The sequence below is a fragment of the Pongo abelii genome, chromosome 6 (assembly GCF_028885655.2).
Source record: "Pongo abelii isolate AG06213 chromosome 6, NHGRI_mPonAbe1-v2.0_pri, whole genome shotgun sequence".
In the NCBI taxonomy this organism is placed as follows: Eukaryota; Metazoa; Chordata; class Mammalia; order Primates; family Hominidae; genus Pongo; species Pongo abelii.
This window is the reverse complement of record NC_071991.2, coordinates 27,787,958-27,812,182: the sequence shown is the minus strand read 5'-3', so window position 1 is coordinate 27,812,182 and position 24,225 is coordinate 27,787,958. Positions and strand designations below refer to the sequence as shown.

The 24,225-nt window shown below is 42.8% G+C and overlaps 1 protein-coding gene across 2 annotated transcripts in view; it reads right to left on the bottom strand.

The window, feature by feature from the left end:
* Positions 1-483: 483 nt before the first annotated feature.
* The window catches only part of NIPSNAP2 (nipsnap homolog 2), a 34,644-nt gene continuing 10,902 nt past the window's right edge, over positions 484-24,225 (bottom strand). Inside the window, exons 2-10 of one of the 2 annotated variants that reach the window (XM_024241321.3) lie at positions 22,631-22,770; positions 22,500-22,545; positions 19,300-19,394; positions 18,590-18,660; positions 16,984-17,124; positions 15,985-16,016; positions 5,667-5,761; positions 3,212-3,295; positions 484-1,661 (exon numbers count right to left, since the gene is read on the bottom strand). In XM_024241321.3, coding sequence (XP_024097089.1) covers positions 1,597-1,661; positions 3,212-3,295; positions 5,667-5,761; positions 15,985-16,016; positions 16,984-17,124; positions 18,590-18,660; positions 19,300-19,394; positions 22,500-22,545; positions 22,631-22,770 — 769 coding nt within the window. In that variant the 3' untranslated portion in view covers positions 484-1,596. The remainder of the gene's footprint in view (positions 1,662-3,211; positions 3,296-5,666; positions 5,762-15,984; positions 16,017-16,983; positions 17,125-18,589; positions 18,661-19,299; positions 19,395-22,499; positions 22,546-22,630; positions 22,771-24,225) is intronic. The other variant, XM_024241322.3, reaches the window with a different exon arrangement.

Here is a 24,225-nt window from a genome sequence, read left to right as displayed (position 1 = left end):
CTGAGTAGCTGGGACTACAGGCACATACTACCACGCCCAGCTAATTTTTCGATTTTTTGTAGAGATGAGGTTTCATTCATGTTGCCCAGGCTGCTCTCAAACTCCTGTGCTCAAGGGATCCTCTGGCCTTGGCCTCCCAAAGTGTTGGAATTACCGGTGTGAGCCATTGGGCCCGGCCACTAGGGTCTTTCTAATGGCCTCCAACACTCAAGGGATCCAGCCCTGTGACCTCTGAGCTTATGTCCCACCACGCTCTCCCTCATGTCTGCTTCTGCCACTGGCTTCTGCTGCCCTCAGCACATACCAGGCATGACCTTGCCCAGGGCCTTGTAATTTGTTCCTATGGAGGGATTTTCCCCAGAAGCCAGCTGACTTCCTCACTTCCTTCAATCCTTTGTGACAAGCTATTTTGCAAGAGTGACAGGGTCATTCACAGCACGTTTGTCATTCTCAGAACAAATTAAAAAAAAAATCCAAACGTGATATGTGAAAATTAAGAGGATTTTATTGACTTTTCTATGTTCTTTGAGAAAATCATTCACATGTAAAAGTTTGACATTTGATATGAGATTTATTCACACTTTACACATACATTCTTGATTGTGGGGCAGACATAACTGTTCATTTCAACAGGACTTTCACATGGTAACAGTCACAAAATTGGCACACTATATTAAAAAATGAAATCAAACAGCTAGACAAAAAGTATGCAGCTTTATGCCAATTTAAATCTCAACATGCACCACCCCTCATCCATGATCTCAGAATTAATCTGCTGTGAGCTTATTAAAATATTAGCCAGAGTGTGTCTGAGGTCACAAATGATCGTTTACAAAATAAAACCTCTTTTCCTAGTGCTACTTGTTTTGTTATAGAAAAATATCACAAATAAAAATTAGTGCTATTCAAGGTGTTCATTTCAAAATCACATATGATACACAAGTTTCAAGCCATTGTTTTTATGTCTCACATTGAAACATCACGATACATGATGTGAAACTGATTTACTGATTAAATGTACCTTGCCCAGCTTGGAAAACCCATTGTCTACTATGTGGACTGCTTACAAATGACAGTGAGTTAAAACATTTTCAGTTACTGGGTACACTTGTAATTTGTTCCTCCTCAGAAACTACTCAGAAAAACTGCTTGAGAAACATGACAAAATTTGTATTTCTTCCTGATACAAGAAATTTGTCTAAAAATCTGTAATTATAAAACAGATTTTTTTTTTTTTTTTTTTTAAGTAAAGAAATGGCTAATTTTTTTTTGTGGTTGGAATCTTATTTTCAAGATGATTCAGAATTCAATGTGGACCCCTTCTGGAGGGTGGGGAGAAGTGGCTAAGTGTCATAAGGTATACTGGACAACACGGGGATGTTTCAAAGAGGACGACAGGGCACTGTCACAATCAGTCCAACTGTAATTCTTTCCTTTCTTGTGATTATGTAAATTTTAAAGAAAAGAGGTTTCTCACAAGCTATATACAGCAGCTTAAACCTCAGTGTTTCTTTTTTACTTGATATACAATTAAAATTAATTTATGACAAATACTTGTCACAGAAATGTATGTAGGCACATAGAAACTCTACAGCTTTACTGGAGGGGCGAGGTCTTCAGTGGGATCATGATTCTGGATTCCATTTCCTGAATAAGTGGAACTGAAAACAGGATCAGGGTTACTGCACTTGTTATTTTCTAAACACATTATGGTAAATGACACTAACAGACAGATTGCCAAGAATGTTCACAGATGTGCTGCTTGAAAACAAGAGAATATCATAATATACAGGACTAACCTCAAGGGCAGAAATATACAAGTGGACCCTGTATCAGCTGGCATCCTACAGGATGCTATTAAAATTACACCAGATCAGCTGGGCGCAGTGGCTTACACCTGTAATCCCAGCACTTTGGGAGGTCGAGGCAGGTGGATCAACGAGGTCAGGAAATCGAGACCATCCTGGCCAACAGGGTGAAACCTGTCTCTACTAAAAATACAAAACTTAGCTGGGTGTGGTGGCGACTGCCTGTAATCCCAGCTACTCAGGAGGCTGAGGCAGGAGAATCGCTTGAACCCAGGAGGCGGAGGTTGCAGTGAGCCGAGATCGCGTCATTGCACTCCAGCCTGGCGACAGAACAAGACTCTGTCTCAAAAAAAAAAACAGCAGATCCTATCTGGATATTTGTTTTATTTGTGGGAGGTAGGGAAAGTCCGTATTGTGAGGAGAAATGGTGATTTCTCAAACGTTCTTTGAGTAAGCAGCAAAATCAAATACAATTATATAACATGTAATTATATGTTATATAATCTCTTGAACGGAAAGACAAGGTAACACCTACTTCCTAGGACAAATTACTCTTTTATTTTCGTGGTAGTACAAGCGCTGAGATATACTTTTTTTTTTTTTGAGACTGATTCTTGCTCTGTCACCCAGGCTGGAGTGCAGTGGCGCAATCTCCACCTCCCAGGTTCAAACAATTCTCCTGACTCAACCTCTCAAATGGAGACAGGTTTCATCATGTTCGTCAGGCTGGTCTCGAACTCCCGACCTCAGGTGATCTGCCCGCCTCGGTCTCCCAAAGTGCTGGGATTACAGGCGTGAGCCACTGCGCTCGGCCTGAAATATACTTGCCATGCAACATGGCTGGTACTGATTACCTCTACCAATGCCACTGGGTTACATTCAGCCAACTGTTTTCTTATAAAAATCAAGCAAACAGGGTTTCATAATATACCTATGTATGTGCACATGAATGTATTATGCACCCATGTATACATACTGTACATACAGGAAGTTTAATTTATCCAATTTCAAAATCACTCTTTAATTGATGTATTAAGTTCTGATTTGGGATACTAACAATTTTGATGGAAAAGAAAGCTTAGAAAAAAATTTTATTTGTGTAATAAGTTTTTAGAGAATACAGAAATCTACAAAAAAAGGTAGTGATGTAAAATTTACAATATCCAAGGGTCTGAAAACTGTAACAGATGATATACATATTTGAAAGCATGGATATTCTGCTTTATTGAAAAAAGTCATGTATGTATTAGAGAAAAATTGACTATCTCCCTTCCCCGCTCCAACCTGATAACTCACTATCCTAGCAACATACTATTACAAAAGCCACCTATTAGTGTCAGGGTGAAAGAACATGATTGAAACAGTAAGACAAAAAGCGTATTTCATGGCTGTTAAGAGATTACCTGTGTAATATACCAATTCCTCCCAGCCATGTTTGTGCCATGCTGCATTCCGTATGTCTTCCCTGGTCTGAAGATCCCTGTAAGCTTAAAAATAACCACACAGAGAAGTAAGACTTAAAACATACACCCTGCATTCCACCCATACATCCGTTAAGGTCTTGCTTCACCTGGGCATCTAGTGTTCTCAGGGACTACCTCAGGTGTGTAATATACTGGGCTGGGGAAATTCTGAGCAAAATTATATTAGGCCATGTGGGAAAAGCAAACTTTCAGTCTTTTTTTTTTTTTTTTCTGAGACAAGGTCACTCTGTCAACCAGGCTGGAGCGCAGTGGCACGATGACGGTTCACTGCAGCCTTGACCTCCTAGGCTCAAGTGATCCTCCCACCTCAGCCTGCTGAATAGCTGGCACTACAGGAATGCGCTACCACATTGGCTAATTTTTGTATCTTTCTGTCCCCAGTCAGATGTCAAACTCCTGGGCTCAAATCATCAAAACGCCTCAGTCTCCCAAACTGCTAGAATTACAGGGGTGAGCCACCACGCCTGGCCCATTCTTAAGTTAAAAAAAGTATTTATTTGTTTGTTTGTTTGAGATGGGGTCTCACTATGTTGCCCAGGCTGGTCTCAAACACCTGGACTCAAGTGATCTTCCCGACTCAGCCTCCAAAACTGCTGGGATTCGAGGCGTGAGCCACCACATCCAGCCACAGTTCCCTCTTAAGCTTTACAATCTAGTGAATCTAAGATACACCTTTATAAACCAAGTGAAATTCTCCAATAACATGTTAAATTCATGACCAGAAACTGTGAGACGACAGATAAGCAATGTCAGATCAGTTTTACTCAACATTTATCTCGCACTACACTGATCTGGGCAGGGAGTGTGTTCCATGCGGTGAAGCCCCAGGATATGAGGCAGGTAAGGTCAGCTGTGGAGAGTGCCGTGGCCCATACGAGGACATGGTGTATAGGGGAGCAGGGCAAGCAACGGGAGAGCTGCAGGAAAAGTGCAAGCTGATCAGGTGGGTGTTGAAGTTGAAAAGGACATCACTGACGTAGGAACGCGAAGAAAGGCGCTTCAGGTGGAGGGGGATCACCTGTGTCGTGGTACAATTCACAGGTATCTCATCCAGATGCCTTGGTTTCTTTCTTTTTTTTTTTTTTTTTGAGACGGAGTCTCACTCTGTTGCCCAAGTTGGAGTGCAGTGGCGTGATCTCAGCTCACTGCAACCTCCGCCTCTTGAATTCAATCGATTCTTCTGCCTCAGCCACTTGTGTACTTGGGATTACAGGCATGCGCCACCATGCCTAATTTTCTGTATTTTTAGTAGAGATGAGGTTTCACCATGTTGGCCAGGCTGGTCTCTTAACTCCTGACCTCAGGTGATCCACCTACCTCGGCCTCCCAAAGTGCTGGGATTATAGGCGTGAGCCACTGTGCCCAGCCAATATCTTCTTTTTTGAGACAGGGTCTTGCTCTATTGCCCAGACTGGAGTGCAGTGGCACAGTCATAGCTCACTGCAGCCTCAAACTCCTGGCCTCAAGCAATCCTCATCTTGCTGTTGCTCTGTGAAGCCTTGAGTCCTCCCCACAGGGCAGAGACAAGAGATCTGCCCTGTGTTCCCCATAGCCTCTGTGAGAGCTCCACCATTCACACTCTGGTGCCTGCCTGTTCGCAATTCCAGGATCCTGCATCTGGGAGGCCCTCTCTGGGCAGCTACCGGTGCTGATGTGAACGGAGCATGCATCTGGCTTGACCTCTGCCCAACAGCCAAAGGGATGGAATCTTCCTCCATCCAATCCGGCCCTTCTAGCTCCTGTGCTTATTCATAGACGGGGATGCCTGGGAGGGTTGCACACCATATACAGCTGCAACGGTAATAACCAGCACCACACAAGGCTCTGGGGGCTCAGGAGGAGTGACGATGTTCACTAGTGGGGAGGGGTGACATCTGGGGCAGGCCTGGAAAAATACCAAAGATGGTGCCAAACAAAAGTGTGTGGGGATGGAAACGGTGAGGGGGTCCATGTCCTGAGACAGTGGAATCACGTCTACAAAGGCAGGCAGTGAGTATGTGCAGGAAGCTGCCACTCTGGGTAAAATGCAGGCCTGCCTCTACCAAGGAAGTAAGAAGTTAGTCTACAAATACAAAGAAAGGCTGGGACCACTCTGTGGAAGGCACTCTGACTTCCCTGACCTCCTTCTTCCATGGCTGCTTGCTTCACCCCTTATTCCTTTCCTCATCATCCCCACTCACTTTCAGCTCACTAATGCCAACAATCTAGGGACTTTCACTGTTGGCCTCACTAGTTCCAGTAGGGGCTGTCCCTCTGTGACACCTGGATTTGCTGTAGTAGTTAAGGTTATTGACTCAAGATGTGCTCTACTGCCCAGTACAACTTAGTAATGAACTCTTAAATCCCAGTAACTTGAAAAGGGAAAAACAGATACCCCAAAGATGGTGCACCATGTACAGCTGCCCGATCTGAGAGAAGAATCCTCCGACGGCTTCGTTACCATCCTGTCTGAAGCGGATCGCGCGAGCCCTGTAAAAGTGAGGTGATACTTGTTTATGACACTGAATTAGATATACTAACGAGAACTGGTAGACTAAATCTTCACCATACTCAGGGCAGGCTGTTTAAAATGAAGACTAATTTTTTATCAAATTGGTATCAAGTTATCTAACACAAATCAAAAGTTATTTATTATTATTTGAGACGGAGTCTCATTCTGTCACCCAGGCTGGAGTGCAGTGACACAATCTCAGCTCACTGCAATCTCCACCTCCTGGGTTCAAGCGATTCTCTTGCCTCAGCCTCCCGAGTAGCTGGGATTACAGGTGCCCACCACCACACCCGGCTAATTTTTGTATTTTTAGTAGAGATGGGGTTTCACCATGTTGGCCAGGCTGGTCTTCAACTCCTGACCTCAGGTTATCTGCCCATCTCAGCCTCCCAAACTGCTGGGATTACAGGTGTGAGACACCGCACCTGGCCTATTTTATTTTTGAGACAGTCTCGCTCTGTCACCCAGGCTGGAGTGCAGTGGTGGGATCTCAGCTCTCTGCAACCTCTACCTCTTGGGTTCAAGTCATCCTCCTGCCTCAACCTCCTGAGTAGCTGGGATTACAGACGCCCGCCACCATGCTTGGCTAATTTTTGTATTTTTAGTAGAGACAAGATTTCCCTATGTTGGCCAGGCTTGTCTCAAACTCCTGACCTCAAGTAATCCACTCGCCTCAGCCTCCCAAAGTGCTGGGATTATAGGCGTGAGCCACCACACCTGGTCTAAAAGTCATTTTAATGTATATGAAATGTAAGCATACTTTTCTGTAGCTATACTAATTTTTGTGAGAAAATGTACAGTATTTAATAATTATTAAAAATAGAAACAGCAACCTGAGGATGTATATATAGTTCCACTGGTGATGCTTGAAATAAAAGTCTAGAACTGGCAGAGGATGGGACGCGTCAACTTAAAAAGCATTGCTTCTCCAGAACACCCTCAGAGGGGAAGTGAGGCAAACCTGGAACTAGAGTACCCAAGGTGCCACAGGGTACTGTAAAGGGAGACAGGGACCACCCCTGGGGCAGAGCGTTAAAACACAGGTGAAGGAAGCACACCTTCAAGGCAGCTGATGACTCTGAAATCCTGAGAAACACCCCTGCTCTGTGAACTACACAAGGGACTCTGCAACTTCTTGGATGCCACAGGGAGGAATCATAGGAATGAAGCTTTTTGGTGGTACAGCCTCAGTACTGCAGGCAAAGCTGCCTCTTGCTTTTTTTTTTTTCTTTCTTACCAGAGCAAACCATTCAGAAAATGAGTACCAAAGGCATTCATTATGTACTAAATATGGAAGAAACCACTAATATACATTGTGCCTCTGTGGACAACATCACATTATCATCAGTTAAAAATTGGCACTTGGCTTAAAACTTTCCTTTTTAAGAATTTCCCACTGCAAAAAGGTATCAGCTCTTTAATTTTTTTTGAAACTGAGTCTTCCTCTGTCTCCCCAGGTTGGAGTGCAACGGCGCGATCTCAGCTCACTGCAATCTCCATCTCCTGGGTTCAAGCTATTCTCGTGCCTCAGCCTCCTGAGTAGTTGGGGTTATGGGCACATGACACCACACTTGGCTTTTTTTTTTAGATGGAGTCTAACTGTTGCCCAGGCTGGAGTGCAGTGGTGTGATCTTGGCTCACTGCAACCTCCACCTTCTGAGTTCAAACAATTCTCCTGCCTCAACCTCCCGAGTAGCTGGGATTACAGGCGCCCACCACCACGTCTGGCTAATTTTTTGTATTTTTGGTAGGCATGAGGTTTCGCCATGTTGGCCAGGCTGGTCTTGATCTGCCCCGCCTCGGCCTCCCAAAGTGCTTGGATTACAGGCATGAGGCACCAGGCCAGCCTATAGCCCTTTATTTTTTTTTAGACGGAGTCTTACTCTGCCACCCAGGAATGCAGTGGCAGGATCTAGGCTCACTGCAACCTCTGCCTCCCAGGTTCAAGCTATTCTCCTGCCTCAGCTTCCTGTGTAGCTGGGATTACAGGTGTGCACCACCACGCCTGGCTAATTTTTGTATTTTTAATAGAGATGGGATTTCACCACATTGGCCAGGCTGGTCTTGAACTCCTGACCTCAAGTGATCTGTCCACCCCAGCCTCCCTAAGTGCTGGGATTACAGGTGTGAGCCACTGCGTCTGGCTCAGAGCTCTTTAATTTAAACACCTTTCATACTTGCACCAGACACTTAAAAAAAATATTTAGTAATGCATCTGAATTCCTAAAAGTTTTAAAATGTGCCTATTTTTTTCAAAAGCAGTCTCTAGAATCAAAGCTGAAAAGGAAGGGGCTTCAAATGACATAGGGAGGTCACCAGAAGATGCATGGTTAAGGTCTATCAGGAGATGACACACCATGCGTTACCCAGTAAATCCATAACACACTGCCCAGGATCTGGCCTGAATTCTCAGTCACATCAGGGTCCCACAGGTGACAAGACTTGGGAAGACAAATTCATTCTAATTCATCCAAAAGAGCTGGCAGCATATAAACAAGGATAGCAACCTACTAATAATGACAGTGAAAGATGTCACTCTCAAGGCACAAGATGCTTGAGTTGGCTTGGCTGAGCATTCTCTTCCTGGAGGCAAACCTCGTATTTACGGAATGATAACATCTCAAAAGGGGGAAAAAAATCCAAGTAAGAGTGATTTCCTGTGAGTGATGAAGCCAGTCTCCTTTTTTAAGACAGAGACTCACTCTGTCACCCAGGCTGGAGTACAGTGGCATGATCTTAGCTAACTGCAGCCTAGAACTCTTGGGCTCGAGGGAGCCTCCTGCCCCGGCCTCCTGAGTAGCTGGAACTACAGGCTTGCACGACTAAGCACAGCCAATTTTTTATTTTTTTATTTTTTGTTGTTGTTGTTGAGACGGGGCCTTGCTATGTTGCTTGGGCTGGTCTCGAACTCCTGGGATCAAGCAATCCAGTCTCCTTAAAATCACTCTACACCTCTGCTCTAATCCACCATGGGCTCAGTGCCATGATGGGAACCTTACCCTAGCGCTTGGGTTCCTTTATGGTGAAAAAGGGACTTCTTGCTCTTGCCCCCATGGATTATCCACAAGATGACATCTTTAATCTTTACATTGAGAATTAAGTGATCAATATCTTCACAGAAATTATAAATCTGATTATTGAAATTAAGCAAATCACTTCAATGTGCATTCTAACTCCATTCAGAAGAAAAAAACCTGGCTTTCATTGATAGTGATAAATATTCCAGATTATTCATTTCATTCCGAATTTTTGTAATTTAGTTATGGTAGGCAAAGAAAACATACTTGCCTTAGCCTGGTAACAATCAGAAGCCTATACAGACGATGTGGTCACCATCTTAGTTACCTATGTGCCAAAATATAAATTGAATGCGAAACTGGCTTTATAGATAATTTTTTTTTTTTTTTTTTGAGACAGAGTTTCACTCTTGTTGCCCAGGGTGGAGTACCATGGTACGATCTCGGCTCACCGCAACCTCTGCCTCCCGGGTTCAAGCAATTCTCCTGCCTCAGCCTTCCGAGTAGCTGGGATTACAGGCATGTGCCACCATACTTGGCTAATTTTTGTAATTTTAGTAGAGACGGGGTTTCTCCATGTTGGTCAGGCTGGTCTCGAACTTCTGACCTCAGGTGATCTGCCCATCTTGGCCTTCCAATGTGCTGGGATGACAGGTGTGAGCCACTGCGCCTGGCCAAATAATTTTTTAAATGACTGAATAACCCCAGTATGTCCCTGTGGATTCCACGGCAAGCGAGTCTTGATCGGTAATTTGCAAAAATTGAACTAGTGAGTGATCCTATTCTGTGAATAGTTACATGATTAACAATAGTCCAAAAACAAAACAACAAAAATTGTATACAATAGTAGCATACAACCAAATATGTATTTCTTAGTTTTCAAATGAAAAGAAATTCTAACTTGCATTATTTAGCCTTTGATGATCTAAGGAGGAAAGGTTCATTAGAAATAGAGATTATAGAACTATTTTTTGGAGCCAGAAGGGATCTTAGAAATCATTTCATGCACAGCAGGAAATTTCATAACCGAAAAAAGAGAAAAATGGGGGCCTAGCGCGGTGGCTCACATCTGTAATCCCAGCACTTTGGGATGCTGAGGCAGGCAGATCACTTGAAGTCAGGAGTTCAAGATCAGCCTGGCCAAGATGGCAAAACTCTGTCTCTACTAAAAATACAAAACATTAGCCAGGTGTGGCGGTGCACACCTGTAATCCCAACTACTTGGGAGGCTGAGGCAGGCAAATCGCTTGAACCCAGGAGGCAGAGATTGGAGTGAGCCAAGACTGCGCCACTGCACTCCAGCCTGGGCAACAGAGCAAGACCCCGTCTCAAAAAAAAAAAAAGAAAAAAAAGAAAAAGAAAAAAGAAAAGATATTAAGTTGAAGTAAAAAAAAAAAAAGGCAAAAAGGTACAAGTCCTCTCTTAAAGGTGAGAGCTGTCAAGTAACTCACACCCAGAGCTTTTTCTCAGCACCATGTGACCTCCCCCTTTGTGGGTAAATAGTTATGAAATGCCAGCTTAGGAAACAGAAATAGCAAGTTGCCAAAGAAAAGTAAGAGTTAACATAATTACTTCAAAGAAATAAACACAAACATCTCCCCCTAAAAACAAAAAACAGGCTGGGCGCAGTGGCTCACGCCTGTAATCCCAGCACTTTGGGAGGCCGAGGCAGGCGGATCATGAGGTCAGGAGATTGAGGCCATCCTGGCTAACACGGTGAAACCCCGTCTCTACTAAAAAACACACAAAAAATTAGCCGGGCGTGATGGCAGGTGCCCGTAGTCTCAGCTACTTGGGAGGCTGAGGCAGGAGAATGGCGTGAACCCGGGAGGCGGAGCTTGCAGTGAGCCAAGTTCGCGCCACTGCACTCCAGCCTGGGCGACAGAGCGAGACTCCGTCTCAAACAAAGAAAAGCAACAAAAATTAAGGTACAGAAATATGTCAAGTTTCAAAGAAAAAAATGCTCTAAATCTTTTGTTGAATTACATATAGATGTAGTCTTCATATTTTAGGAAACTATCCCAATGTTTCAAAATTATATGTATATTCTGAGATGGAGTCTCACTCTGTTGCCCAGGCTGGAGTGCAGTAGTGCCATTTTGGCTCACTGCAGCCTCCATCTCCTCAGTAGCTGGGACTACAGGTGCCCGCCACCACACCCAGCTAATTTTTTTTTTTTTTTTTTTTTTAGTAGACAGGGTTTCACCATGTTGGCCAGGCTGGTCTCGAACTTCTGACCTCAAGTCTGCCTCAGCCTCCCAAAGTGCTGGGATTACAGGCGTGAGCCACCATGCCCAGGCAGTATTTTTAGCTTCCAAAGAAATCTCATAATGAAGAAAGTATGGAGACTGGTAAAAAGAAAACACCAACAATCTCACCATCACAGAACCCTAAATGTCACTAGTGTTTTTCTTCCCTTTTCCTGTCCCAGGCACTGACTTCAGCTAACCAATGGCCAATAATTTATTCTTGCATCCCTCTTAATTATTGAGGCTTTTTTGAGACAGGGTCTTGCTGTTGCCCAGGCTGGAGTGGAGTGGCATGATCATGGTTTGCTGCAGCCTCAAGAGTAGCTGGGACTACAGGCAGGTGCACCACCGCACCTGGCTAATTTAGTATTTTTTGTAGAGATGAGGTTTCACCATGTTGCCAAGGCTGGTCTTGAACTCCTGGGCTCAGGGGATCCTCCCACCTCAGCAGCCCAAAGTGTTGGGATTAGAGGTGTGAGCCACAGCACCTGGCCTATTGAGGCTTTGTATGTCTCTGTCTTTTCCCATATTATAATAGTCAGGATTTCTAAAAACAGTATTAAATCATAATGGTGAAAGCTAGTATTTTGTTACAATTGTAATCAGCACGCTTCTTGTGTTTCTTGTGTTTTGAATTTAAGGTAGCTGCTGGGAGGACATGGACAGCTTTATCATTTAAATCAGGGCTAGTAAACTGGCCCTCTGGCTAATCCCACCCTCTTTTGATGGGCATTTAGGTTGTTTCTACTTGTTGGCTATTATAAAACATGCTGCTATGGTCACTTATTTAAGTGTTTACATGGATGTTTGCTTTCTAACTTGCATTACTTAGCCTTTGATGATCCAAGAAGCAAAGATTCTTGTATAAGAAACACTTATACACACGTATAAGTGTTTATGTGGATGGTACCTTTTGGGTAGATACCCAGGAATGAAACTGCTAGGTCATATGTAATTTTTTTTTCTTTTTTTTGAGATGGAGTCTTGCTCTGTCGCCTGGGCTGCAGTGCAGAGGTGCGATCTTGGCTCACTGCAACCTCCACTTCCTGGGTTCAAGCGATTCTCCTGCCTCAGCCTCCTAAGTAGGTGGGATTACAGGTGCACACCACCACGCCTGGCTACATTTTTGGTATTTATTTTTAGCACAGATGGGGTCTTGTCACGTTGGCCAGGCCAGTCTCGAATTCTTGACCTCAGGTGATCCGCCCCCTCAGCCTCGTTAAGTGCTGGGTAATTTCATGTTTACCATTTTGAGGGACTACTAGACTATTTCCAAAGTGGCTGCACCATTTTACATTCCCATCTCAATATCGGAAGGGTCCACTTTCTCCTCACCTCACTAACACATGTTATTATCTATCTCTTTTAAGTTACAGCTGTCCCAGTGCGCAGGAACTGGTATCCCATTATAGTTTCACTTTTCATTTCCATAATGACCAAGGAGGTTGAGTCTCTTTTCATAAGCTTATGGGCATTCATGTATTTTCTTTGGTGAAATGCCTATTCAAATCCTTTGCCCGTTAAAAAGTTTTAAAATTTATTAAAAAAAAATTTTTTTTTGATACAGGGTCTGTAGCCCAGGCTGAAGTGCAGTGGCACAATCTCAGCTCACTGCAACCTCTGCCTTCAGGTTCAAGTGATTATCGTGCCTCAGCCTCCCAAGCAGCTGAGGTTACAGGCATGTGCCACCACACCTGGTTAATTTTTGTATTTTTTGTAGAGGTGGGGTTTCACCATGTTGCCCAGGCTGGTCTCAAACTCCTGATCTCAGGTGATCTGCCCACCTCAGCCTCCCAAAGCACCTGGCCTAAAAATTTTTTAAATGTATTTTTTATTGTGGTAAAAAACATATAACATTGAATTTACCATCTTACCCGTTTTTATGTAGTGTCCAGTATATTTACCCTGTTACGCCACAGATCTCCAAAACATTTTCCTTTGGTAAAACTGAAATTCTATACTCACTAAACACCAATTCCGTATTCCCTCTCTGCCCAGCTCCTGGCAACCACCTTTCCACTTACTGTTTCTATGATTTTGACGACACTGGATACTTCACATAAGGAGAATGATACACTATTTGTCCTCATTTCACTTAGCATTACATCCTCCTCAAGATTCACCATACTGCAGCATGCGACAGGACTTCCTTCTTTTTTGGGGGCGGGGGACGGAGTCTTGCTCTGTCGCCAGGCTGGAGTGCAGTGGCGCGATCTCAGCTCACTGCAACCTCCACCTCCCAGGTTCAAGTGATTCTCCTGCCTCAGCCTGCGCTGGGACTACAGGTGCACGCTACCACGCCCAGCTAATTTTTGTATTTTTAGTAGAGACAGGGTTTTGCCATGTTGGCCAGGCTGGTCTCAAACTCCTGAGCTCGGGTGATCAGCCTGCCTCGGCCTCCCAAAGTGCTGGGATTACAAGTGTGAGCCACTGCACCCAGCCCACAATTTCTTTATCCATTTATCTATTGATGGATATGTGGGTTGCTTCTACCTCTTGCCTACTGAGAATAAAGCTACGATAAACATGGGTATGCGAACCTTTTTGAGATCTGCTTTGAATTCTGTTGGCTATATACCCAGAAGTGGGACTGCTGAATCACAATGAATTCTATTTTCAATTTATTTATGTACTTATTTTTGTGAGACAGGGTCTCACTGAGAGTGCAGTGGCATGATCATGGCTCACCGCAGTCTCCACCTCCCCAGGCTCAAGCAATCCTCCCACCTCAGCCTCCTGAATAGCTAAGACTACAGGCATGTGCCACCACCACGCCCGGCAAGTTTTTGGTTTTTGTTTGTTTGTTTGTTTGTTTTTGTAGAGACAGGGTTTCACCATGTTGCCCAGGCTGGTCACCAACTCCTAGCATCAAGCGATCCTCCTGTCTTGGTCTCCCAAAGTGCTAGGATTACAGGTGTGAGCCACCACACCCAGCTGCTGTCTTTTCAAGTTATTTACCCATTTTTTAATTGAGTTATCTGTATTCTTATTATTGAGTTGTAAGAATTCTTTATATATTCTGAATTCAATTTGCTTATCAGACATATGATTTGCAAATATTTTATTCCAGTATATGACTTGTCTTTTTCATTAAATTTTTTTTTTTTAGTATCGCTGAGAGTAAGGCATTTTTTTGTTTTGTTTTGAAACAGTCTTGCTGTCACCCAGGCTATAGTGCAATGGGGTGATCTCGGCTCACTACAACCTCTGTCTCCCAGGTTCAAGTGATTCTCCTGCCTCAGCCTCCTGAGTAGCTGGAACTACAGGTGCACAATGCCATAGCTGGCTAATTTTTGTATTTTTAGTAGAGACAGGGTTTCACCAAGTTGGTCAGGCTGGTCTCAATCTCCTGACCTCAAGTGATCTTCCCACCTTGGCCTCCCAAAGTGCTGAGATTACAGGGGTGAGCCACCATCCCTGCCCTAATTTTTTATTTTTTTGAGATAGGGTCTTATTCTCTCCCAGGCTGAATAGTAGCACAATCATGGCCCACTGCAGCCTTGACCTTTAAGGCTCAGGTGATTCTCCCACCTCAGCCTCCCGAGGAGCTGGGACTACAAGTGTGTGTCACCATGCCCGGTTAATTTTTGTATTTTTTGTAGAGTCGGGGTTTTGTCATGTTACCCAGGCTGGTCTCAAAGTCTCAAACGCCTGGGCTGAAGCAATCCTCCTCCTTCAGCCTCCTCAAAGTGCTGGAATTACAGGCATGAGCCATCATGCCCAGTCTTTATTTTTATTTTTAATTTATTTTATTTTTTTGAAAAGGAGTCTCGCTCTGTCACCTAGGCTGGAGCACAGTGGTGCGATCTCAGCTCACTGCAACCTCTGCCTCCTGGGTTCAATCAATTCTCCTGCCTCAGCCTCCCAAGTAGCTGGGATTACAGGAGTGCACCGCCACACTCGGCTAATTTTTATATTTTTAGTAGAGATGGGGTTTCGCCATGTTAGCGATGCTGGTCTCGAACTCCTAACTTCAGGTGATCTGCCCACCTCAGCCTCCCAATGTGCTGAGATTACAGGTGTGAGCCAACATGCCTGGACTATTTTTTTTTTTTTTTTTTTTTTTTTTGGAGACAGGGTCTCACTCTGTGGCCCAGGCTGGAGTGCAGTGGTGCAATCTTGGCTCACTGCAAACTCCATCTTCTGGGCTTAAGCAATTCTCCTACTCAGCCTCCCAAATAGCTGGGACCTCAGGCATGTGGCATCACACCTGGCTAGTTTAATTTATTTATTTATTTTGGTAGAAGTGGGGGGGGGGGGTCTTACTATGTTGCCCAGGCTGGTCTTGAACTCCTGGACTTGAGTGATTCTCCTGCCTTGGCTTCCCAAAGTGCTGGGATTACAGGCATGAGCCACACTGCACCTGGCTAGTCTTTTGCACTTCCAAAGCCTGTTGGGACTTGGATAGGGATTCTGCTGAATCTACAGATCAACTTGTGGAAAAATTGTTATTTTTCTACTCAAACTGGCAAGGAAAAAAAGAAGAAACTATTACTGACATGGTGTGTATATGTGACAAAAGTAATGTTTCAGAAAAGATGATATCCAAGAAGTATGTAAACTAACCTTATGCAATATTGGTTTTGCTTTTAAAAAAAGGTGCTTTTAGAAATATATATAGTACTGAAATATTTATGAATGAAACAGAATGCTGTCTGGGATTTAATTCCAAACAATCTGGGTTGAAGGAATTAGGCCTAAACAAGATTGGCCATGTGTTAATTATTGAAGCTAAGCGATGGATGTGGAAGGGGAGCCCCATTATTTTCTCTAGTTTTGTATGTTTGAAAAATCTCATAATAAAAACATCAAACGAAACATTAGTGTAGTGTCAAGTCAGAGTACTATCATCAGATTTTTTTTCCCTAGAATTAACACTATGGCCTAAACTAATCTATTCACAAGACTTAAGTCACCATTCAGTAATATACTCACCAGTAATTGCCCCATTCAATCATGGTTCCTGGCTGAAAACAGATTTAGATTTGGTTAGTTCTTCTGAGGAAAAAAAAAATACAGAAATAGCAAACAGCAGTAGAAAAAACATTAAGTGACAAAACTAACTTCAAAAAACTTTTTTTTTTTTTTTGAGACAGAATCTTGCTTTGTTGCCCAGGCTGGAATGCAGTGGCTCAATCTCAGCTCCTGCAACCTCCGCCTCCTGGGTTCAAGCAATTCTCCTGCCTCACCCTCCTGAGTAGCTGGGATTACAGGTGCCCGCCACCATGCCTGGCTAATTTTTTATATTTTTAGTAAGAGATGGGGTTTCACCATGTTGGCCAGGCTGGTCTCAAACTCTTGACCTCAGGTCACCCACCTGCCTTGACTTCCCAAAAAGCTGAGATTACAGGCGTGAGCCACCGCACCCAGCCAAAACTTTACTTTTTAGTTTAATAGAGACAGGGTCTCATTATGTTGTTCAGGCTGGTCTCAAACTTCCTGGCTCAAGTGATCCTCCAACCTTGGCCTCCCAAAGTGTTGGGATTACAGGCATTAGCCACTTTAATACTGCTGCTACGTGGGGCTTTCTTTCTAGTCCTCAGTAGGAAAATTTCTAGAAAATGTTATAAAATATTATTGCCTTTTACTCTTATCATGTTGTATAATTTGCTCAACAGTCACAGTGTTTATTAGCTGCTCTCATTTAACCACAATAGATGTTACATATTGTACCTTATCCTGCACTTTAGGTCTTTCTTCTTAAAAACAAAAATGTTATTTAGAAAAATGTCAAATAATAAGCATTATGTGTAAGGCCATAGAAAGCAAAAGAGCTTAGCCTTGGTGACAGTGTGAGACCCAGTCTTAAAATATATATATATAATGCTAAACACACATCACAGAACGTACACACAAGTTCTGTTGTCAGCCTTACAAAGTCCTTGTGCTTCTTCACAGAGGAGTAAAAGGAATAACTTATATTTCTGTACTTACTCGGAGTTGGTAAGACCTGAGTTCATATATATTAGGTCCTGATCGTGGCACAGGCTCATTCCAGAAACTGAACTCCAACAGGAGCTGATTCTTCCTGGAGAGAAGCATGTCACTTCTTGCCTTACGAAATTCCAAAAATTCCTTTGAGTGAAAAAAATGTGCTCATGAAATCTTCTGATACTTACATATAAGCCTATTTCAGTAACATTTATGTTCCTACAGAATACTATAATAGGGTAATCAACAGGTCCCAGTTGGCCTGAGACAGTCCCAGTTTACATTTGTTGAACTTGCATAATCATTAACAGCATTCCTTCTCATTCTCAAAAGTGTCCAGGTTTAGATGACAAATTACTTGGTCATCCTAATTATTTAGGTGGCAATGCAAACAAATTTGATTTGCTATATTTTTAGATTCTTCTAACAGTGTTTGATGGCACATCAATAGAAGCAGCATGCAGACTACAAAAGAGCAGATAATTCAAAACCTATTTATATTTGTCTGGTAATCTATACAAAATAATTTCTTTCTTAATGATGTGTGGCTTTTAAATTTCTCCCTATTGACAAGCACCTGCTAGTGAAGGGAGGGTGGAAAGCAAAGTCAGCCCAAGAAAAACTCTACCCAAGATAAATGTCTGTGTGTGACAGACAGTTCCTGAAGCAGACACTTTTAGGTCATCCAGGGATAATTGTGTCTGCCATGCTGATTGATACACCAGTCACCAGCTTTTTGGGTTTTTTTTGTTGTTGTTTTTTTGAGGCGGAGTCTCACTCTGTTGCCCAGGCCGTAGTGCAGTGGCGTAATCTTGGCACACTGCAAACTCTGCCTCCTGGGTTCAAGCAATTCTCGTGCCTCAGCCTCCCAAGTGGCTGGGATTACAGGTGTGCACCACCATGCTCGGCTAATTTTTATATTTTTAGTAGAGATGAGGTTTTGCCATGTTGGCCAGGCTGGTCTTGAACTCCTGGCCTCAACTGATATGCCTGCCTTGGCCTCCCAAAGTGCTGGGATTACAAGCGTGAGTTACCGCACCCAGCCCAGTCACCGGTTTCAAAGTACCACCTTTTCAGTTTCAAAGCATAATTGACTTTTATAATAAGAACAATAAGAATTGTTTTTTTTTTTTTTTTTTGAGACAGAGTCTCGCTCTGTCGCTCAGGCTGGAGTACAGTGGCGCAATCTCAGCTCACTGCAAGCTCCGCCTCCTGGGTTCACGCCATTCTCCTGCTTCAGCCTCCCGAGTAGCTGGGACTACAGGCACCTGCCACCATGCCTGGCTAATTTTTTTGTATTTTTTTTAGTAGAGACGGGGTTTCACTGTGTAAGCCAGGATGGTCTCCATCTCCTGACCTCGTGATCCACCTGCCTCGGCCTCCCAAAGTGCTGGGATTACAGGTGTGAGCCACCGCGTCCGGTCAGAATTGTTGTTTTAATAGTATTACAACTGTTTATGTTTAAATACAACTTCAGGAGTCCAAACAATAAAATTTCTGTTACAAAAAATGAAGTTTATTAACAAAAACTGAAGACAGAAAAGTCATTTAATTCTGTTCTAACATCTACATATCATTAGTCTAAGTAAACATTTTTCAATATCATTACCTTATTTTCTCTGAGTTTATTCATGACTTCTGTGAGGGCTGGATAGCCTCCTTCATACCTCCAGAGGTGGACTGAAATGCATTTTAAAAGATATTATACATTTAGAATTTCATGATACTACTACTTGAAAATGTTCTAGATAGGTATAATGTTAACACAGCACAAAACTGTAGGCTGGGTGTGGTGGCTCATGCCTGCAATCCCAGCACTTTAGGAGGCTGAGACAGGCAGATCACTTGAGGTCAGGAGTTCCAGACCAGCCTGGCCAACATGGTGAAACCCCGTCTTACTAAAAATACAAAAATTAGCTGGGTGTGGTGGTGGGCACCTGTAATTCCAGCTACTTGGGAGGCTAAGGCAGGAGAATCGCTTAAACCCAGGAGGCAGAGGTTGCAGTGAGCCTAGATAATCATCACTGCACTCCAGCCTGGGCAACAGAGCAAGACTCCATCTCAAAAAACAAAAAAACTGTAATGCTCCATGTTTTGGCCTATGAGTTACATCATAATGGTTCAATAATAGATTCAAACATTAAAAACAATTTTAAAACCGTTTTTGCAATGAATTGTTGAAGAAACTACTTTAATCATAAAATGAGACTGAGACTTGGAAAGCTCTGATGATAAGAACAAGCATGAAATTAGAAAATTAATTAAGTGTTACATAAGGTTTAAGGAAGAAGTATTTATTCCAAAGACTTCGCTTCCTACCAGCTTGGTCCTGCTCGCCATACCACGTGTTCCAAGTCCCCACCAAAGTACAAGGGTAGTGTTTATCTTCGTGAATCTTTGGCAACACCTCTTGACTTAAAGAGAAGAAACAGCAACACTAATTAAACAACCAGCGAAATTTGACCAGGTGGACAGCACCTGATCAGTAACAGGAAAAAGACCACTTACTCTGTGTTCTAACAACTGACCTTAGAACATCATGATAAAACGGCATGTGGAATTAACCTTTTAGCTGAATTCTGTTGTATTCCAACACCCTGCTGATCAGAAGCTTAGGTTTCTGATAAGCTTAGGTTTCTGATACCCCAACTATCTAGAAGAGTTGTTGAATCAGCATAAAGATGATAAAGAAAAACCAAAGGTCCCAGGATTTTGGGAGCTATGGGTCTACTATTTTCCACTTGAGGAGAAAAAAACATCACCAAAACACATTCTGTTGGTTCCAAAGACAGGAAGAATGAGAGACGGGGAATAGTAGAAAAGAACATGGAAGAAATAAGGAAGATGGAAAGGGAGGAAAGTAATGTTCAAGACAGAGGCAGACAACACAAGCAGCACCAGCAGGCAGAGGTAACAGGAGCAGAGAACAAGCTGGCCTTCAGGAAGGAGCAAGAAGACAGAGCTGGAACACAACATAGTCTGGAAGCGACTCCAACCTCCAATAGTCTCCAAGGGCATCAACATGGCAGAAGAATAAAAATTAAAGATACAATGCGAAAAATAAATTATGTTCTACTCAATTCAATGGGCCAAGGGGATGGGTGGGGTGTTACATAGTCTCGCACCGAACACACCAACCAATTCATTCCCGCTCATTATGCAGGGACAGGGGCAACATGACAGGTCACGGCAGTGTATGAATTTAACAGGGGTGTCAGAGTGGAGCTTGGTTCCATGGAAGCTTTCCTATGGTATAAATTCTAATGTACAGGGAAAGGCAAAGGGAAGAGTGTAACTGTTTTACACCAAGAGAAAAGCTAAAACCTGCACACTTTTTGAATAGAAAAATTATGATGAAAAAGTATCATACAGATTCAACAATGGATGCAAAAGGGGATCAAGGGCAAGAAATGGAACCTGTTCACATTATTGGCTGTCACTGACATTTGGCTAGTGATCACCACCAGATGCTGGGGCTACAGGACCGAGGGTATGTAAGTACCATGTGCTAACTGATTGTGCCACTGGAGCTCCATAGGACCAGGGATATATAAATGGTTAACAGAGAAAAGTTCCAAAACAGTCTATGTCTAACTAACTGAAAACCCAAACATCTTTATGACCCAGTATAGTGACCACCATCATGTGTACTTTTGGAAGAGTAGCACTTACTTTTTAAATTAGGATCTGATATTAAATGTATCTGATGCGTGACTCATCAATGTTCAGAAATAACATGGGATCGATAAAAATTGAGGACAGGGAAAGAGGGATTCTGCTAGGGAAATGTACATCCAACATTTCCTTTTGGTCACATGACATGAGCAGGAATAGACAACCCTGCATTGGAGGCAGTGCCCAGGAGGAAGCCCAGTACACATGACTCAGGTGGGGTCCAGAGAGGGGCCTGGCAACGGGGCCTAGGTTTTTCACCAACACAAAGTCACACATGGATTTGTAGCCACTCTTCTTTGCTGGGGACCCCAAACCTGCTCTTGGGAGCCCTGGCCTTACCTGAATGGAGATTGTAAGGCAGGCAGTACTTGTACCCAGAACTGGATGGGTTGGGCAGAATCCCATTATTGGGACCCTTAAAAACCAGGCAGGAGTTAAGTCTTTACGTTCTGGAAACAGGGAGCTGCTGAAAGTTTCAGAGAAAAGAAAAAACGTGATGAAAAAAGAAAACAGAACTCAAGCAGATCAATCTGACAAACTTTGGGGTAATGTATTGCAGGGCAGGGAGGAGACACAGTTATAGCTTGGAGCCCAGAAAGGCAGTCAGAAAAAAGGCTACTTGGGAATGGGGCTCAAGAGGCTTGGAGAGGGAGATGAAGAAGGAAACAAGAGAACCAAAATACATGTCCGATGAAGAATGCACGGCTTAGGTGACAGACTCACCACAGAGAACTAAGGAACGGGCTGAGTAAAACAAGGTGAGTGGCACAGACAGGGAAGTTGGAAGAGCAAGGTGATTCTACATGCTGGGTGTGAAGTGGGAGCACAAGATCAAATAGAAATATGAACAGACAGCCAGAAACCCAAGACAGGAGATGAAGTGGTAAGACAGGACAGAAAAGGTAATCCAGGACAACATTGGCATAGGGAAAAATTCCATTTTTATGAGAAAAGACTTAGAAATAAACATCTGCTTTGTTTTAAGGGCATTTTTTAATAAAGAGAAATGTGCTGGAATGAGCAAGAAATTCAATGCTATTGTTAAATTTCATAAGCTAACTTCAAAAACAAAACAATAAACAACAAAAGGTTTTTCTTCTAAAAAGTATGCTGATTATAGGGACAAAATTGTTTGCTTTCTTATGAAAGTAGTAGATATTAAAGGTAAAAACAAAACAAAACACAACAAAAAACCTTTTTCTTCACATTTGCTCGCCATGGACCATTAGAATACTATTTCTGTTAACTTAAAAGCTGGTAAGCTTAGTTCTCCCCTTTCGTCTTAAAGTTTACAAATTCTGTAAGCAGGTTTGGATCTCAAATCATAGGAGAATCAGCGGAAGGGACTTGGTTCCTGGAGAACAGAGGAGTTGGGAAGAAATGGCAGCTATGTTCAAATACATACAGGACTCTCACAGGGGAATCTCACAGGGGATTCTTAGGGGAATCAATGAAGGACTCAGAGATGTGAATTCTTATTCCTAACACCCAGAGTTGTCCAGAGATGGAACTTACTTCAGGACAGGCAGTGAGGAAGGTCTGCGGAAAGGACTCCAGCATTGGATAAGTAGATGGACTAGACAGCCTGGCAAAGTTCCTCCAAACATAAGAGTCTGGTAACATTCTAAAGTCTGATAGCTTATATGATGATTTAGCTGTGTGAGTGCTTAAAATAAAAATGCCTTCGGCAATCCCACACGAAGCTCAGTTTAAGAGCCTCTGAATGTTCAGCTTCAAAAGAGAGGGATGAAAGATCTCTCTCTATGCTATCAAGCGTCAGTGGAATTAACTAACAAATAAAGTCATTATTTTTCCCCAAGTAAAGGATAGTTTGGTATACACACCAAATTTTGTTGTATGCTTCTAGGCATTCCGGTTTAACATTGTGAACTGAAACAAAAGAAAATTCAACGATAAACTTAGGAACAAAGGGGAAAAAAAAGTCAACTATGAAGAGAGCAAAACTGTCACTCACACTGTAATTTGTATAGATTGCTTGTTTCCTTTTTGGCTAGGAGATTGGAGTGGGCATCTTTTCTTGGATCAACTTTCCGGACAAATAAGGATTTTAGCCAGCTGTCTTCTCGAGATCTGTTGCTGGAAGATGTCCACGTCCTATGGAATAACAAAGGTGTTGTCAGATAGTACACTGTTTTCATATATCCATCAGTTCACCTGGCAAACACACGGTGAGCAGCTATTCCAGGCACCGTTCCAGAACCTGGGCTACCACAGAATGTCTGCTTTCCATGACAACAGCATGCACTCCAAGAAGCAGAAGCAAAGAAAAATGTAAAATGTGTGGCACTCCTATAAGAGAGCCCACATTTATCTTTACAATTTGTGCTATGTGTTTTTCAAAGCAATTTTTGACATAGAAAAAATATACATGGATACCTAGAGTAGATAAACCCACAGAGACAGAAAGCAGAACGGAGGTTGCCAGGAGGTGAGGAGAGGGGAGGTTGGGGTAAGGGGTTTCAGTTTGGGAAGATGAAGAAATTCTCAAGATGAATGGTAGTGATGTTTCCCCAAAATGTGAATATACTTAATGCCACTGAACTGTATGCTTAAAAATGGTTAAAATGGTGAATTTTATGTTATGCACATTTTGCCACAATTTAAAAAATATTATTTGATTTGGAAATAGATAGTGGTGATGATTGTACAACACTGTGAATGTAAGTAATGCCACTGAATTATGCACTTAAGATGGTTTAAATGGCAAATTTTATGTATATTTTTTACATGTTTTACCACAATAAAAATATTTTTAAAATACAAGGAAAATGAAATACATTCTTTCTTTAAAAAAAATTTTACCCCTCAAGTAAATTAAAAATCAAGGTTTTTTGTTTTTTTTTTTTTTTTTAGATGGAGTCTCGCTCTATCACCCAGGCTGGAGTGCAGTGGCGTGATCTGGGCTCACTGCAACCTCCGCCTCCCAGGTTCAAGCGATTCTCCTGCCTCACCCTCCAGGGTAACTAGGATTACAGGCGCACACCACCACGCCCAGCTAATTTTTTGTATTTTAGTAGAGATGGGGTTTCACTGTGTTGCCCAGGCTGGTCATGAACTCCTGAGCTCAGGCAGTCCACCCGCCTCGGCCTCCCAAAGTGCTAGGATTACAGGCGTGAGCCACCGAGCCCGGCCAAAAAAAAAAAATCAAGATTTGTAAAAATTAACTTTAAAAATCAACTTTAAAAATCAAAAATTTTTTAACTGCCCCCACAAACCTCAGAATACCAACTTTATTAACACATAATTTGCTAATTTTCATCTTATAATTAAATTTCTATTGTGAATGCTTTCAGAAAGTGAGGATAAATTTGACTCAAGTCACAAACTATACTTTACTCATGGATTTTTTTCTTTCTTTTTTTGAGACTGGGTCTTGCCCTGTCACCCAGGCTGGAGTGTGGTGGTGCGATAGCTCACTGTAGTTCACTATAGCCTCAAATTCCTGGGCTCAAGTGATCGTCCCACCTCAGCCTCCTGAGAAGCTGGGACTAGAGGCATACGTCATCTTGCACAGTACATTTTTTAAAATTTTTTGTAGAGATGGGGTCT